Source organism: Pezoporus occidentalis, unplaced genomic scaffold (genome assembly GCF_034315485.1).
Source record: "Pezoporus occidentalis ecotype Australia unplaced genomic scaffold, CSIRO_AGI_Poc_V1 ctg190, whole genome shotgun sequence".
In the NCBI taxonomy this organism is placed as follows: Eukaryota; Metazoa; Chordata; class Aves; order Psittaciformes; family Psittacidae; genus Pezoporus; species Pezoporus occidentalis.
In genome coordinates, this window is record NW_026913749.1 from 44,619 (window position 1) to 62,660 (window position 18,042).

The 18,042-nt window shown below is 55.1% G+C and overlaps 1 protein-coding gene and 1 long non-coding RNA gene across 2 annotated transcripts in view; one reads left to right on the forward strand and one right to left on the reverse strand.

Moving 5' to 3' along the window:
- Positions 1 to 3,094, forward strand: LOC134162695 (uncharacterized). The gene is made up of 3 exons (XR_009964409.1): positions 1 to 128; positions 2,213 to 2,378; positions 3,003 to 3,094. It is a non-coding gene; the product is annotated as an uncharacterized LOC134162695 (long non-coding RNA).
- NPLOC4 (NPL4 homolog, ubiquitin recognition factor) overlaps positions 1,782 to 18,042 on the reverse strand; it is a 26,759-nt gene continuing 10,498 nt past the window's right edge. Inside the window, exons 9-17 of the mRNA XM_062616882.1 lie at positions 16,610 to 16,696; positions 15,004 to 15,075; positions 14,147 to 14,273; positions 12,026 to 12,186; positions 5,464 to 5,535; positions 3,900 to 3,995; positions 3,140 to 3,256; positions 2,169 to 2,271; positions 1,782 to 1,964 (exon numbers count right to left, since the gene is read on the reverse strand). Of these exons, the coding sequence (XP_062472866.1) occupies positions 1,807 to 1,964; positions 2,169 to 2,271; positions 3,140 to 3,256; positions 3,900 to 3,995; positions 5,464 to 5,535; positions 12,026 to 12,186; positions 14,147 to 14,273; positions 15,004 to 15,075; positions 16,610 to 16,696 (993 nt within the window). The 3' untranslated portion in view covers positions 1,782 to 1,806. The remainder of the gene's footprint in view (positions 1,965 to 2,168; positions 2,272 to 3,139; positions 3,257 to 3,899; positions 3,996 to 5,463; positions 5,536 to 12,025; positions 12,187 to 14,146; positions 14,274 to 15,003; positions 15,076 to 16,609; positions 16,697 to 18,042) is intronic.

The following is an 18,042-nucleotide window of genomic DNA, read 5'->3' on the forward strand; positions in this document are numbered from 1 at the left end:
CTCCACGACGGCTTCGAGCTCGGCGAAGCGCGCCGAGAGCCGGCCCAGCTGCTCCTTCAGCTCCGTGAAGTCCCGGTACAGCCCGTCCAGCGCCCCCGACAGCGACCGGATCCTGCGCGGGCACAGCGGTGAGGACCCGGCCGGTCCGCTCCGCTCCGCTCCGCTCCCCCCCGGCGCCGGTCCCCGCTCACCTCCCGTAGTCGGGCAGCACCGTGTGGTGGTCGAAGAGCAGCAGGTTCCGCAGCTGGGAGGTGATGGCGAACTTCCAGTTATCCAGCACCACCGTCAGGTTCGCGCAGCCCCTGCCCGGGATCCGCTCGGCTGCGGGGACCGGGGGACACGGGCTGGCTGCGGCGGGAGCCCCCGGCCCCATGGAGCCCCGCGCCCCTCCGCGCAGGGCGGGGGTCCCGGCCGTTACCGTCAGCTCCAGCGTCCTCCAGCCCGGCCGAGCCCAGGGCCGCGAGCAGCAGGAGCGGGATGAGCCCCGCCATGGCGCTGCCGGTGAACGGGAGGGACCCCGGGGCTGGGGCACGGGAGCCCCGCTCCTACCTCGGCGCTCGGCTCCCGCGGCTCTGGCTCCGTGCGGCTCCCGCGGGCCCTTTTGAAGGCGCGGGGCTGGCGCGGGGCCCGGCTCCGGTGCTGATTGAGAACAGAGCGCGGAGAGTCCGGTGCTGGGGCACCGCGGCCCCCCCCTCCCTTCCCCCGGGGATCGGAGCGCAGGAGGCACGGCGCTGGCTCTCGGTTCAGGTGCTCTTTATTCAAGGTGACCCCGCGCCGGGTCAGGCCCCGCACACCAACACCCGCACACCCAGGGGAAAGCAAACCGGGGGCCCTGCGCCGTGCCCGAGGCGGGGCTCGCGCTGTCCTGGTGCAGGATGGGGCCTCTCTGCTGTGAGCAGAGCACGGGGCAGCGCTGGAGCCGGCACCCCGGGGCGCCAGGGCTGGGGGGCTCCAGCGAGAGGAGGGTCAAACCCTTGGGGCAATGCGAGCATCTGCCTGGCCCTGCTCGGGTCTGAAGGGGAGAGAAAGCCCCAGCACCGGGGGGGGAAGAGCTCAGAAGGGACGTGGGGGAAGGCACCACTTGTGGGGCGCAGCTCCCTCCCCCGGCCAAGGCCCGCGGGTGCCCCAAGTTCTGTGTCTGCACCTGCCCAGCCTCGCTCAGAGGAGGGGACAAGCTGCTGCCCCAGAGAACAACACAGTGCTCTCTGCAGGGTGACGTGGCAGGATGTGGGGTGCACCCAGCCTGATGCCAGAGCATCTCCTGGCGCATGAGAATGTGTGCTACAGGAGCGGTGCCAAAACAAGGGCTGCCACATGTCCAGTGTCGAGGGGGAGCCCATCCTGCTCCGGCACAGGGCCGGGTCTGGCAGAGCTGCAGTCTGGCCCGGCCCTCACCCTGGGCTGGTTTGTGTGGAAGCACCTGGGACCTGGGCACCCGCAGGAGCAGGGAAAGGGGAGCGAAGCTGCGGGCAGGGGGATGCCAAAGCCTCCCGATCACCTCCACCACGCAGGGAGGGTGCTTTGGGCAGCACCTGGGGGGTGCCCAAGCCCCCAGTGCTCACCCACAGCGGGCTGAGAGAAGGGCTGGGGGTGGTGGGGTGAAGGCTGAGGTTAAGCGTTGGTTACCCAGCATCAAGATAAAGCCAGGGCGCCCGCTCCTGCTACGGGGCTGCCCCTCACAGGGTTGGGAAGGTGGGAAATGCTGGAGCCTCCCCCCCGCACCGGCTCCGCACCCCGGGAAGCTGAAGGGAGGACAAGGGAGGGACAAGCACCACTGCTGCTGCTCTGGGGGTTGCTGTGTATTGGTTAGGTCCGCGGCAGGCTGCACATCTCGCAGTGGTCCGTGCCCGGCTGGTTCATGAAGGTGCAGTGCTGACAGGCCCACATGGCCGCTGCCGCCGCGTGTGTCGAGCCACCCATGGCCCCGTACTCCTGCAGTCCCGAGAGCGGGACCCCCACCGTGCCTGCGGGAGACAGAGGGAAGTGCAGGAGATGCTGCCCTCGCCCCAAGGCCAGCACCCTGGGGAAGCTTCAAGGTGCTGGCACCCCAGAGCCCCTTCCCACTCGCTGCCTTCCTCCCTCCCAAGTCTCCAGCAGCCTCCAAGGTGGCTTGAGAGGAGCAAGGCCAAGGGACACAGGACCCCCCCCAGAGGGACCCCTTTTCTTACTGCAGAGCTGCTCGATGGTGGCCCACTGCTCTGATTTCTTCCAGGTCTGTGCCAGCTCCTCATTCTTGGTCCTCACAGCTTCCAGCAACAAGCTGATGCTGTCCTGGAAACCATAAGAGGGAAATCAAGCACTCCTGCAGGGCCCAGACTGGGGCTGTGATCAGGGAAGTGCCTCCTGCCCTCCTCCACCAGCCACAGCAAGACACAACGGTGAGTCTGAGCTGCTTTAAAATGTCCTTTGGGTTGCCCTTGTGAGGTTCACAGGCAGGGAGCAAGATGCAGATTGTCCCTTCTGCTCCCCCAACACTCAGAAACACTCTCAAACCCAAACGCTTCCTTTGCCTCTCCTTAGAGGAGGTTATCACCAAACCAGGCTGCACTGCCCTGCGCAGGAGAGCATGTGGGTGCTGAGCCTGGCACCCAGGGGTGCAGACCCGCTGTGCTGGAGCACCTCAGCCCGATCTCCAGGCGCCCAGGGTCAGCCCTGCTGCCCCACACATGTCCTCAAAGCCTCTGGCAAAGGCATGGCCCTGTCCTCTGGCATCCAGCAGTGCAGATGTGGAGCAGGGGCCCAGGCCAAGCCCCGGTGCCCAGCCAAGCTGCGCAGCCAGGGACTCGTTGGCCTCACGGATCTGGGGGCTCTGATCCCATTATGGTTCCAACAGGAATTTCTGATTCTGAGCTCCTTGAACAAACATTCCCAGCTCCCGGTGCCGCAGCCAACCTGGCTCTGGCCGGGCTGTGACCATGTTCACAACCACCCCTGCTCGCTGCTCTGAGCTCCTCTTGAGCCAGTCACGGCTTTGGCTTCACTTTTAAACCTTCTCCCAACAGCTCAGCTGGAAGGGGAGGCGTTGGGCCAGCAGCACACCCTGCCCTGGACCCACGGCTCGGTCACCTCCACGTGACAGCCCAGGAGGAGCTGAGGGCCCCGGCGACGCCGACACGAGCCGTTCCTGCCCGTTACGTACCCGCAGAGGCATGACCTCGTTTGTGACCAGGAAGAGGAGCAGATGGAAATCAGAAATGATGTCTAGGAAGATGGAGGAAGTATTCTGGGACAGATACGTGGCCAAGCTGTGGAAGTCCTGCAGAGAGGGACAGCAATAAAGAGAAGTCGCTTCTCCCCACAGGGTGTCTTTATTTTCCTATGCGGATTCCCTCTGACTCTCCCATCCATCCCCTCCTGCTTCTCTGCTCTTGAACCCTGGATGTCCTCAGCAAGAAGGACCAAAGCCAGCCTCTCCCAAAGCCACAACAGGCAGTGACCCCTTTCTCGTGATGACTCCTGGAGGAAGCCTCTGACACCTTTGGCACAGCCTCCTTAAAAAACGAGCTGTTGCTGCTTTAAAACAACTCAAGGTTTCTGTGTGCTGGCAACACCCAGAGAGCCTCGAGCCATCCAGCAGCTGCCTCTGCTCAGCCCCGTGGGCCTCTTACAGGAAAAGGTCTCATAGAATCCCAGCCTGGTTTGGGTTGGAAGGGACCTTAAAGCTCCTGAAGCTCCAACCCCTGCCACGGGCAGGGACCCCTTCATAGAGCAGCTTGCTCCAAGCCCCTGTGTCCAACCTGGCCTTGAACACTGCCAGGGATGGGGCAGCCACAGCTTCTCTGGGCACCCTGTGCCAGCGCCTCAGCACCCTCACAGGGAAGAGCTTCTGCCTCAGAGCTCATCTCAGTCTCCCCTCTGGCAGGTTAAAGCCATTCCCCTTACCCAGAAGCATTCCTTACCTGAGTTTCTCCCAGCACATCACGGTTCTCGATGGGGAATGGATTTTGAGAAATAGAAAATGTGTAGACTGGATCCTTGGGGAAAGTTGTAGTAATCTGTAAACCCAAGACAGGATGATCAGAGCGCTGGCAGGAGGAGAGGCAAGTGGGATACGGGAAGCTCCTGATAGCCAAGAGCAGCCAGGCTACATGTTAGAGCTCAGCCAGGATCTTCTGATGGTTTCGAATGCTTAAAGTGAGATTCCCATCAGCACACTCTGTAGCTCCTGATCATCGTTTCTAATGGGGCTGGAGGGTGATGTACTGATCTCCCCTGTCACCCCTTGGTGTTCAGGTGACAACACTGGCCCCGGGGTAACCAGGGGTCCATGCTGCTCCATTTGGGGCTGGAATGGGTGCCAAGAAAACACCTTTGCACTTCACAGAAGTCACCCTGTGCTCTGGGTGCACAAACCCTGTGCTGAAGGGATGGGAGCAGGGCAACACAACATTGCACCATGTTACTGAGCTCACAAGCCAGTGTTCAGACCAGCTTCTGATGTTTAAGCCAGTCCTAATCCTGGGGGCTTTAAGGTTTGGTGGCAGTTGCTGGGCTCTGTCAGCGAGGCCCTTTGCAAGCAACACCTGCCAGGGCAGCACTGGCTGCCCTAAAGCCTTTTTTCCCCTTTAAAGAGACAAACCACAACGTTTCAGAAGTGCAACTTCCCTGACTGCTCCTCCATGCACGTTCCATCCATCTCCTTTCATCTTAATTACACCCCAGGTACCCGGAAACAGATGCTCTTGCTACTGGAGCAATAAACTCACCGTGGTGCTGCCGAGTGGCACAAAGAGCCCCTTGTTCCGGACACACCATTTCTGTGTCACATCCCAGTGCCAGCCCCAGTGACACAAGTGACCTGGGATGAAGGATGAGCCGCCGGCTTCCCACGGGACACTGCCTGTGCCAGGGGCAGCTGCACCCCACCAGTTGCTCCGGGTGGATTTCCTCGCCATTGGCACCACCTCCAGCAATGTCATCTGTCATTCCCAATTATCTGCTTCCCTTCCACGGCCTGCCCTCGAGCCAAAGGGCAGAGCCGTGCCCCAGGGCCTGGCAGCGCTGGCTCAGGGGCAGGCAGAGCCCGGCTCCATCGGGAATTCCCTCCCCCAGGAACAGGCGTTTCTGTCCAACCAACCTGCTCTGCTGAGTCACTGAAGGGGATGGATTGTCAGAGACAGGACTGGAGCTTCCTCATTAGCTCCCCGTGAGGTGGTGCCCAGCACACGCACCCATGGGGCTGGCTGCTCCCCCCTGTGTGGCTATGTGCCAGCTGGGATAACACCAGGCAGTGTTTTCTCAGGAAGCAAGCGCGTTTCCTGGCACCACACGGACCCCAAGGAGCTCTGGAACCACCCCAGAGCACACCTCAGTGCTCGAAATGCCTGGCAGCAGAGGGGAAAGGAGAAAGGAGGAATATCTGTCGTATGAATCACCTCCAGTGCGAATTCAGAAGTGGGTTAAGAGCTTCCCTCCGCCCTGACCATCTCCTGCTGCAAGCAAACAAGTGCAAGGAATACTTACATCTATGATTAAGTACTCCACCGGGAGCGGGCGAGCCAGCTGTGTGATCTCGTTGCCAAACTTGTCTATGTCCTGGAAAATAAAGAGTCTTATTATTCCTCAGCATGGAAGTGAGGGCAACGGGATCCTGCCCCGCAGACACCCACACAGGAGCCTGGGATCCTCGGCTTGGGCAGATCTAAGGGTGCAGAGAGGAACCTGCTCCTATGGGGCTGGTGCTGCCCAACCACCTGCAGCTCCTGCGGGCTGGAGAGCTCTGGATCTCCGTAAGGAGGACATGAGCATGGTCACAACCCACCTGGCTCTGCTTGCCTCGGTTGTCAGCACCACGGAGGTGCCTGGCACCACCTCAGCACTGCAGATGCCACTTTAAGATGCAGGGTGTCTCAGGAGGGAGGGACAGCACCGCTCAGCCAAGGCAAACCTGACTCTGCAGAACCGGTCGGGAGTCTCTCCCTTGGGAGGTGGAAACCCCGGCCCCCTCTCTCGCACACAGCCCGAAGAACCAGCACATCCCAAGGCACAAACTTGTTTTGCTCTGCCAGGCGCACTGAAAGTAAAGTTTAATTATGGAGAGGAACGGCCAGCATATGTTCATTAATCACGGGATGACAATTAGACGTGATTGATGTTAACCACGCCGAGTTCAAACACGGCTCCAGGAGTAAATTCATGAGAACTGACACTTTTCATTAAGGATTCTCTAAGAGGGGGGTTTATTCCCTACCTAAATCATCACTTAACATGTTATAAATCATTCACCCAGCCCCACATAAATCACACGCCCATAATTCCCAATCAAGGGCCTTACACTGAAGCCTGCATTCACTGCGCTCTCGGAAGCCCCGTGGCTGGAGGCAGCCCCCGTGGAGGGCTGTGACCCCCCCCCCCAAGCCGGGTTTGGAGCAGCATTCCCGGGCTGAGCCGCCCGCAGCCGACTCCCTCCTCCCTGGATCCACCGCTCCCCCGCTATCAGCACTGCTGCCTTACGTTGGTATTTACACAGCACAAGCATGCGGAGCGGCAGCTCTCCTGCTCCCGGTGCACCCTGAGCCAACCGAGCAGGCTCTGGCACGCTGCTCCCCTCCAGGCAGCATCCCCCCCCCTTTCCCAAACATCCCCGGTCCCCAGGAACCGTTCCCCTTGTTCACAATCTACCTCCCGGTCTTTGAAGCTCCTGTTTTAAAAGCGGCCCCGATAAGGATCTTTTTCCCCTTGAACATGACAGGTTGTTGGCCCTGTGGTGATGGCAGCTACGAGGCGGGTGGCTCGTGGCCTCAGATCTCCCTGCCTCTGACAGGAGCAGGAGGAGACGTGGAGCCTTCGCAGGGAGATCACAGGAGCTGAAAGCTAAACCTGCTCCTAGATGGCCGCGATAACCGCAGCGAGGCAGGAATCAAACCCAAGCAGACCGAAGCGGCTTCCCAAACACAACCCTGCCCCGGCAAGAAGGAACCTGCAACAACTCACCCGTAATGAGCCCATCTGGAATTCGTTTTCAAATCTAATTAAGTTCTAATATGCAGAAACGTTTTCCCAGCACCTGTTCGCTTTAATCTCTGCCTCTGGGGATTTCCATGTTAAATGCCTTCTTCTGAATGTCACGCTGCTGAGTGAGGCCTCGAGACGGGCGCTGGGCTGTTAGCACCAAACTGGAACCTCAACCCCTCCAGTCCCTGCCCCTCCTCAGACAGAGCCCCCCTCAACGCCAGCACTTCTCCTCCAACCCCCGTAACACCATTTTATTAGGCAATTACGTTTTAAAGGCCTTAACAAACGTCAAGCTGGGAGAAAGACATCTTCATCCTGAACTCGGCAGTCACCAGGGCCCCAGCAGTGCCTCTTGGCATGTTATTGCTGAGACCCCCAAGCCATGAACGCCCAGAAGCAATGACTCCAAAGGGAGGCCAGGAAGAGGTTCACGAAGGCGCAAGTATTTGGTTCCTGGACAAAAATCAAGCAGCAAAGCCTGGAGGATCTGGACAATGAATCATCCTGAAGACAGGAGCAAGCTGGAGGTTGCATCAGGCGCTGCGAACAGAGCCTTGTGAACCACTGTTTGGAGGCAGGAGCTGCAAACGGAGGAGGTCAAACTGGGGGAAGATGGGATGCTCCCGCAGGGAATGCAGGATGCACTGCACACCCCTGCAGCTCCGGGATGGCTGCAGTGGGACAGGCTGCTGGGTGGCCTCAGGTTTGTGATCTGAGCAAAGAGCCTGGGTGGCTTCAGTCAAGAGGGAGGCTCTGGCTCCATATCCCAGGGCTGGATGGCTATTAGCATCCCACACCATCAGCATCCCACGCTGGACTCGCCCTGCTGAAGGCACCAAGGAGCTGAGCAGCTCTCTGTCCTTCCTGTGCCTTCAGAAAGCCCAACCTCACTCTTCCCTCTGCTGATTCCAAGAGCTTTACCTGCCAGCCCTGCCCCTTTGCACACATCCAGCAGCTGACACAGAAATGAAGCAACTTTCGTAAGAGCAATAGGTCAGTGAGAGTTGAAACCCTTCTCAGGAGACTCCTCATGAGCTAATCAAGCATCCTCCTCCCCAGAGCAGCTGGGACATTAAGGCTAAGGCGGCTTTTCCAGTCCAACACAAAGTGCTGGGAGGAGGCCAGGCAGGGGAAGTCCTTCACTGTCAGTGAACCCTCCCTGCAGCCTGGCTCTGGTGCCTTCCCTGCAAGAGGATTTCAGAGCAAACAGGAGGAAGCAACGTGTGCCCCGCTGGGGGCAGCCCGCCTCAGAGGTCCCTTTGCTCTAATAAAAGCAGTGCCCTGGCACAGGGCTCACCCAGGGCCAGATGGGACCACGCTTTGCAAGTTGCAAGCCGAGGCTCAGCTGCTGTAAATGCACAAAGCCCACTCTGGTCCCTGCGAGGGCAAAGGGCTCTTTCACAACACTGGTGCCATTGTAAAAGGCTTTCGTCTTACACCATCCCAAGGAAACTCAGGGGGAATGTTAAGGCAGCTGTAGAATGCAATTCACTTCAAGGGTGACATCTCCATGTTCGCACTTAGCTGACACAAATACCTGTGATAAGAGACAAAAGCCAGTCCCCAAATCCAATTATCCAAGTGTTTCAAAGGGTCTGTAAAACGCAGCCAATCTCCTCAACTTCAGCTCTGAATAATCAACCCAGGGCTTGGAAGGTACCTTTAGTGAAACCAGAATCAATACCGTTAACTTCTAGAACCAGATGGACAAAGGAGACCGCTCAAGGGTAGAAGACAGGGAATGGAAAATGCTCGTATGTAACATTCAGACAGGCTCTGCCTCATCCTGCTGAGAAACAGGGTGAAGTGGCCACTGCAGCACCGTTGTCTTCACTCACAGAGAGCAGTTCCTGTGACCTGTGTGTCTGTGTCTTGACAGGAGCGACTCCTTCACGAGTTTCATTGCACTGAACTCACCGAGATGCCTGTGCCGGTTGTGCAACGTTCAGATTGGAGACAGCGCTGCGCAGTGATGCTGCACAGACAACCCGGGGGCCAGGGGGATGGGTTCTTCCTTCGGGCTAATCCTACCTGGGGAGGCACCTCAGAGCAAAGGAACTTGTACTCACGGTCCCCAAAGCCCTCGGTGTTCATGCTGGAGCAGAACTCCAGCCCTCCCGAGCCAGGAAAGCAGCGGCTGCATGCAGAAAGCACATACTGCCGGTTCCACGGGGGTGGTTCCTCCAAGCAGCAGGGCCAGTGGCCAACATAAAGAGAATGGTAAAGAAATACAGGAATCATAAGGGTAGAGCCTCAGGAAGAACACGACGCCTCGCCTCCCGAGGCAGGACAGCAGCGGTGCCATCAGCTCTCCTCTTTCCATGGAAGAACAGCCCATCACACACGAGGTGAGTCACGTTCAGGCAGGAGCAGCTGCAGCCCCACAGGACGTGGTAGATCCCACTCCACAGACACAAAACAAGGCTCAAGCCATGGAAAAGCAGCTCTCTGACCATGGACACCGCTTCAGCCGTGCAGGGAAGTCCTGAGGCTGCAGCTCCTGCCTGCAGCACGGGCCCTCACCCCCTCCTGTGCCTGCAGCGATGCCAATCCAAGCGCATCTCTAACAGTCATCACTGAAATAACAACACCTACTGCAGAGGCATGAGACATCTTTGAGCATGATCAAAGCACAGCTGCTGGCTTATCCCTCGCTAGAGATGCAGCCAGCAGCACCTCTTCCTATTCCTATTTGCAAAGCCGAAGCTGAATCTGCTGTGCTGCCTTGCTGCAGACAGATAGGAGGGTTCAGAAGATCTCACATCTGGATGCACAGTTGCTCTATAAATATACCCACACTACACAAAACACTGCCCTTCTGGTTCTCATCCAGTAGCTCCTTTCATCCTAAAGGGCTTTCCAAATGAATACTTGCACATTACACAGAAATATATGTATGGACTTTTCTCTTTAGCGGCGATAGCTTCTGAGTGTGAGACAAAACACAGCAACTACTCCAAAGTGCAGCTTTCAGCCCAAAGCTATTTGGGTGGCCAGCACAGAGGGGACCTCCCCAGTGAGGACTGGGGGCTCAGCTCCTGCAGTTTCAGCAGGGAAACAGGGAGCAGGGTGCTGGACCTTGAACCAGCTGCTCCCTGCTGCGAGGCCAAGCGCTGGTTTCCTGCTCCTCACACTGTACTTGACCAAGGCTTTGACACCATCGCTGTCACCAGCCCAGTAACTATGAGGTAGTGTCTCTGACCTCAAGCCTTGCACATTCAATGAGACCCCAAAGGTTTTCCACGCCAGCAGTGACTAAGCTTGCCGTTGATTTAAGAACATTCCAAGAAAATTAAGAGATCCTCCAGCCAAACACGTTTAAGGCTGAAGGACAAGTCCACCCGCCGGAGCAGCCCTCAGCACGAAAGAGGCAATTACGGATACGAGTTATAAAACACATGAAAGAAGCTGCAGCCCGACCCAGCCAATGTGTGGTGCATGGAAATTTCCACACAAGGCTGCAGCCATCAGCTCCCATGCTGTTTATCTCCCAGATTCCGAATGGGAGTGAAGACCGTATGGGAACACCCACTGCTCCCAGCACCCCGGGTGGCCCACATGTGGGACACAGACTACGGGACCTCCTGCAAGGCTGCGCCCCGAGTGTGGCACAGTGTGGGCTCCTCCGAGCGGGACCAGAGCACGCCAGGAGTGATCTCATCCTCACATCCAGGGCCAACCCTTGCACAACCGAGCTCTGCTGCATCTGAATCGGACCTGGCTTATCAGCTCCTGAGAGCTGCCTGTGCGTGAAGGGAAGAGGCACGGATTCCATCCACCTTTCCTCTCCAGCGCTGAGATTAGCCAAGGGGTGTTCCTCTTCATTAGGCAAGCCAGCAGTTGGCTGTTAAGGGGTGGAATGGAGTCTCCCAAGCTAATTCACCCAGGCCAGCGTTTCAGATTCAGGGCACACAAGAGCATTTTGACCAGCTCTGTTTCTGTTGCTGGTGCACAACAGGCTCATTTCAGTCACCCCAAGTGAAGGCAGCTTTGCTTATCCCATGCTCCTTCATGGCCAGCTTTAATACAGGCACCAGGAGCACGCTGTGAGTATCACAGAGACAAGGAGGAGATAACCAGCTCGGGTGATGGATGGCTAATTAGCTGGCAAACAGCACCATTAATTAATTCCTCTGTCCCTGCTCACAGGGCACCAGCATGCACGCGTTTGAGAAGCGGTGCCATTAGCCTCCGCAGAGCTCCTGTCCCCAAGTTTCTAACTCGGCCCTGCAGATACAGGGGGGCTGAAGATCCCCAGGAACAACTGTCAGGGGAATAATGACAGTCCATTCATCACCAGCTGCTCTGAAAAGCACAGCACACAGGTTACCAGCAGTGCTCCTGAAGGCCACACCATGAAGGAGTGTTCTGGATCCACTCTGGGGGTGTGGATCCCCCACTGCTCCTCAGGACCAGTTTATGGAGCTTAGTCTGACCCAAGAACTAGAGCACTGGCAGCCACCCCAGCAAGCACTAGAGAGGAAAGCTGGGGCACAACCCTTGCTCTGACAGCCTTTGCACCTTCCTTCTGTCCCAGAGAAGCACGCACAAGGCTGGCCCTCCTCTTCCTGCATCTATTTTTTGCTGCATCTGCTGCCCAGTTGGTGCCTGTAAGCGTGTCACACACGAGCAAATCCCTGGCAGTGCAAAGGGAACCCACTGCTCCATTCCTGCGAGCAGACATCATATGGCAGTGCAGTGGAGGAAGCCGAACTCAGCTGGGGATTAAAATCAACAGAGAGGCATGGCAAATACTGCCAACACGTATAGAGGGGAGGTGAATTTAGAGCACTTGCTATGGGCTCGCGGTGGATCACTGCAGACCTCATTTAGAAGCTGGATGGCCAATGGCTACTGCTGGGCTGGGAACCATAACGGCACGTTTACGAGGGGGAAGTGGAGCTTATGCAATTACTCTGCAGACATGTGGTGAACGGTTACTACTGAAAATAGTTCAGACCTCAAAGACATCCTTTCCTGAGCTGGCCATACTGATTTCCATACTGATTTCCAGACACACAACAGAGCTGGTTCTGCAGCTCCCCCCCTGCCCCAGGCACGCAGCTCTTACCTTATAGAACACATCGGGCACATACTGCTCGCTGCTGGACTCCTTGGCGTAGCCCAGCTCCGGTGCGTCTCGGCAGGGCAGCAAGCACTCATCCCGAACCAGAGCCATGCATTGATTCGAGACCTGGTACCCCTCGAAGTGGACCTGGTTGTCGGGACCACCTGGAAGAGAAGAAGCTGCTTAAAAATCCCACCCAGGAGTGATTTGTCCAGTGTTAACTCTGTGAGGCACAACCCCAGGAGCAACACTAAACACCGGGCTGTTGCTAACGGCAAAGAACGATGAGATGAAGCCCCTGGTGCTGCTGCATGGAAGGATTTCTAGGCAAGAATCCCCTCTAAGCTCTACATTTATTAACACCCATTTTCACAGCCAGCCTAACAGGAAAGACCCCTGCAGGGACAGCAAGAGCACTCTGCCAGGACCTTAAAGGTGAAGCTGCCCTTTCGGAAGGCTCCGGATAGCAACACCCTCCTGCTGCCCTGTGGGTATCTCCTCCCTCTCACAACAGAAACCAGACACACAGCTCCTAGGAGCCTGTTTCATTTCCAAGGAGCTGTGAGCTGCAGATTGAAGGCTGGTCACCTAAGAGATGTCAGGGATAAGAAGAAAAAGTGTTTTCTCAGCCTGTAATGGATGGCTCGGTGGAAATCTGACATGGAAAGTGGAAATTAAGCCCCTGGCTCACTGATAGATCACATGCTTGGCGCTTTAATTTGGGTAATGTAAGCAACATCAGGTCATATGTCAGTAGAATACAACTGGAAAGAGAAGATACAGACAGATGGTAGGAAAACGTTACTATTTCCAAACCTAGGGAATTCAGGAGGGGATAGGAATTAATCCATGTCGAGGATTTAAAGGCAAAGTTGATGCAAACTATCCAAATGTATTTATACGGCACGAAACGAAGGAATCAAGTGTTTAAATAGAAACCTGATGGGCTGATTGAACAGAAGAGAATGAGATTATCTGGAACAGAAAAGAGGAAATATTCATTTTCTACCCTTTGATCTCCAACCTCAATCACTCTCTGCTCCAGAACAAACACTCCTCGAAATGAAACATAGACCCAGGCCCAGGCAAGGGCTGAACAAAGCTGGCCGTTGGCTTCCCAGTAAAACACCTTGTTTAAACCCAGAAATAAGTAACACAAAGGGTGAGTGAGATACACATCTCTCTGTAATGAAAGATGGATGCGCTGAGCAGTCTGGAATGCAGGGGCAGCTGTCTGACTGCACGGGCCTCAACTCAAAGGGAGAGCTTTTCACTGGAAAAGGCTCTGGGAACACTTGCAAAACCCGGGCTTGGAGCAGGCAATAGAACATCACACTTTCAGTTTTTACACTGGATGCTGTTTGGAAGCTGTGAGGTTTGGGGTTATTGCGTTAAACAGACCCAGAACCCAGCGTATCTGCTCCAGGGGAGCTTTAACTGAACGCATGTGTCACCCCATGGCAGACTGAACCTCGAACATGACAACACCCAGCACACACCATCATCTCCCCTCGCAACCCGGGCAGTGCAGAGCATTCCCTGGTGCCTCTGGAGGCTTGCTGTGAAATGGCTAATAGCAGAGGAGACAAAGCAAAGCAGGTTTTGCAGCTTCTCTCTTTTATTCAGGCAAACATGAAATGTTTCCATGCGCAGAAGAGCGCAGCATCCTATGTAAGGGCTTCCCTGACAGCAACATAAGGGAGATAAAGGTTCCTCCTTCATGCTGAACCAGCCAGAGTTAACTCTCAGGCTCTGCATTCCCCTGGTTCTGCACTGCTGTTTTCAGGCAACAGCACTTGGAGCTTAAAGTTTCAAAGCAGAGAAGTGAGGAACAGTTATTCCCCTGGCTGCAGGCAAAAAATGCTTTCTGGATCAGACGTGGATGATCCAAGTCTGACCCTCAATTAAGTTTCCTGCAGGGGACAGGGTAAATGATTGTACAGAAGATAGCAGAAGGAATGAAGAAGTGTTTTACTTGCTAGAGCAAAGCAAAGCCCTTGTTAAACAGGACAGATGGGGACCGGGATGTCTGGTTCCTCCTGGCAGAGCTGTATATTCTTCTATTAACAAGAGATAATTCATGTGTAACCTGGAGAGCTGGGGCAAGCCCAGGCCAGTGAATACCTGTAGCCACCACTGTGACAAACTTGGATCCAAAATGACCATCTGGAGAAAGGCGACAGATGTTGGGCTGCTGGTTCTGAAAGTTCCCAGCTGTGATGCACTCCTCTGCACTTAGATAATACGTGTCCTGAGGGAAGAGCAGCAATATCAATACCAAGGACAACGCGGTGGAGCCCAGGCCCGTTTCCCTGGTCTGCAGCCAAAGGAAACTACCAACACCCCCAGAAAACATGCTTGCATAGAAAGCTGCTGCAGAAGCTGGGGAAAGCATGCGACGTGTCAGCTCCCCAGCCCTGAGCCTGGCTCCTGCCAGAGGGACTGCCCCACCTGTGCTTCCCCCCACCTCTGCACACCTCTGCTTTTCCTTTTAACAGGGTTTCATTTTCCAGATGGGGACGTCATTGATTTAGAACGACAGGAAGCTGAGAAGGTCCAAGTTTGAGCTATATATATCTCACAAAGCCCAGCCCAGAGGAACATCCTCTGACCGAGCCACTTTGGCTCAGCTTGCACCTCAAACCATCCCAATCATAGAATCATCTTTGAATCCCAGACTGGCTTGGGTTGGAAGGGACATGAAAGCTCATCCAAAGGTTCTTAAACCAGGAGCACCATTTCTTAAAGCAGAGTGGCTGGAGGCAGCTTTGCATGCTAGATAAACAGCTTCAACCCCCTAGTAGTGCTCTTCAAGCTCCTTTTCCTCCAGAAGCTTCTGAAAATCCAACCCCATTTCACAAGGACTCTATTCCCAGCACCACCTCCAGCCCTGCTCAGCACCCTGCTGGGTACAGCCAGCATTTAGCCATTACCACCCCTCAGCACCAGCAGCTCTCATTAGCTGCACACTTGAACCTCACCTTGTTTCTGCTGTATCGAACAGTCCCTTTCCGTGTGTCTTCAGACACCAGATCAGTAAATATCCAGCCAACCTATAAGGAGCATTACAAGGAAAGTTGCTTTAAGGAAAAAAAAAAAAACAACCCAAACCAGAAGAGAGCTTATACATTTTCTCCTAGCAGGACAAGATGTTCTTGGCTCCTTGCACGGCCCTGCTGTAGCTGCCTGAAGGAAATGGCTCTCCCAGCTGTGCTGGGCTCATTTGAATCCCATTTCCAGGAGCAGCATGCCAGCTGGCCGGCCGGGGGCACCTGCAGCTTTATGTTTCACTATGGAATATTTTTGCATGGAAAGATCTGGAGGCTGCAAGAGGCCTCTCAGCCGCTACCTCCTCCCACCCACAGCAAAAAAGCATTTCCTATTGAGCGCGGAGCGGGAGTGCCAGCAGATGACAAAGCAGCTCACATGATCTCATTTGGAAGCTCAGTCCCTAGTGAAGATAAAGCTCAAATGTTCCCGCTGGAGTATGATTCATTCCAAACTGGCCTGCTCCGATCCAAAAACCACATTCCTGCTTTCTGCATTGTTTGCACCTAGGAGGATGGATGTGTACACACACACCGCTGCGTGAACCCTTCGCACACGTGCTTGGAGCCGGCTCTGATCGGCCCCCTCCTGACCATTAACCCTTCAGAGGGAGAACTGCTGGGGCAGATCCCAGCCAGTTCAAACCCCACAGCCAGCATTCAGGTACCTGTTAAGTGATACTGCTTAAAAATACCTGATGTGAGAAGCAGAGGAAAAGCACGGAAATAAATAACACACACAGGAGCTCTGCTTCAGACGCTGGCAAAAGGCTGCAGATCTTATCGTGGAGAACAAAAGACCTCACCACAGCTGTTTATAGTCTGCTGTACCGAGGCTTTTCTGCTTTGTGTTTTCTTTAGCAAGCCAAATCTTGTTTGTGTACATCTCATTCCTGGCATTCGTGTGATACCAAAACATTTCCCAAACAGGAAAATAATCAGGACAGGTCTGAGAGATGTCAGCAATCCCCTGGATCCCACCAGCCATACGTCTGGGTTGGGTGGCTGGTGGGGAAGAGAGGGCTGAGGCTCAGCTGCTGGGGGACCTGCACCCCTAAATGACACACAGATTGCCTGCATCAGCAGCATCAGGAGAACAGGACCCCACAGAGGAGAATAAAACACACGCAAGAGCCTCTGCTCTGGAAACGGAGCACAGATTGTGTCAAAAGGAAGAAACTCAGAAAGCAACTCCAGCTGCATCTGCACCAAATTAGCACTCACTGGGGAGATGCTACCAGGAACGGCCCCTATCTGAGGGGAAATAAAGGGGAAAATGGTGTTTCTGCTTCTTTGCTACTCCCTTTGATGTCGCTCATGACAGAGGACTGCTGACTTCAGCTGCACAGCCTGGATAGATGCTTGTGCTCAGGAAAATGCTCTTGGTGTGTTTTCCATACCTAAAAGCCTAAGAACTACCAACACAAACTACATTTCAGATACATCCAACATTTTGATTAACCCCCTGGGGCTGAAGGGAACCACCAAGGACTTTCTTCACTGCCACACCAAGACACACGAGATCCAACATCATCCAAACCTTTCTCAGCCCAAGCTTTGCCGCGATCTCATCCACAACCTCAGCTTTGGGATCTTCCAGGATCTCCAGGCTGTTCTGGGTGCCAATCTGCAGCAGAGAAAAACATGCTGCTGAGACAGGACAGGAGAAAACATAACACACTTGGCCACTGTCAGGAGCGAGACAGAGAAGGGAAGCAGAGGTCAAGGTTTCCCCTCCGACGTTACCACTGACCAGTTCCACCCCAGGGACCTCCTCTCCTACAGGCCCATCCCACCGGAGCTCTTCGGCTGTGTTTTCAGCCTGTGTCAGGGTTTATGAATGAAAGACTGAGCGTTCACAAACAGGGCACTGCTGTTTCGGAGCACTTTGGAAAATGCAAGAGATTAAATCATTTTCCAAAGCTCTGTGTTCCACTGCCAGTTTCGCTGCTGCTTCATTTGTCTGCATCTCTGAGCAGCAGAGAGGCAGGAATGTGGTGAATCCAAGAGCCCAGCACAGGCTTTCCCCTCGTGCTCTGGAAAACACAACCCCATCTGGGTGTGTTTCAGAGGCAAGCTCTTGTGTGAGGAGATGCCGTGTCAAGAAGCACAGCAGGGACTGCTTGCCAGGACAGCAAAAGCTTCCTTGCTCTTACCGTGCACAACCGAAAGCACATGAACTTCCAAAGCAGGAGCTTAACAGTGATGCTGAAAGAATAGAAAGCCTGGCTCTGCTCATATGTAGGGGTGTGTAGTGATAGGAAAAGGAGGAATGGCTTTAAACTGACAGAGGGGAGACTGAGATGAGCTCTTAGGCAGAAGCTCTTCCCTGGGAGGGTGCTGAGGCGCTGGCACAGGGTGCCCAGAGAAGCTGTGGCTGCCCCATCCCTGGCAGTGTTCAAGGCCAGGTTGGACACAGGGGCTTGGAGCAAGCTGCTCTAGTGGAAGGTGTCCCTGCCCGTGGCAGGGGTTGGAACTGGGAGAGCTTTAAGGTCCCTTCCAACCCAAACCATTCCATGATTCTACATGTTATCTATATTGGAAAGAAAGGAAGAACTTATATAAAAACTTTCAATTCTGCTCTCACACACACTCAAGAGCCACTTGTTCTTTTTCCACTGATATATCTGTTGCATCTTATTCTAACAGCCCTGCAGAAACCATCAAGGGGAAGAAAACATCCAACCCACCGCAGAACATTTGTACGCAGCGCCTGCACTTAGAGAAGTGACTTTGATCAGCACCGAAGAGCCAGAAGGCAAACCCTACTGCAAGCTGAGCCTTGGGTTGGGGGCAAAGTGGCTATTTGCCTTTGCCATCTCCATTTTCAGCTCTCTGACACCACACTCAGCCTTTGGGCTCCTGGGAGGCCAGACTCTCTGTGTGGAGCCGTGCACCATCTAGTGGGGACTCGGCTGCTCTGAGGCATCAAATCTCCTCCTCAGCCTCTCCATAACAGAGTGCATTTTTGTC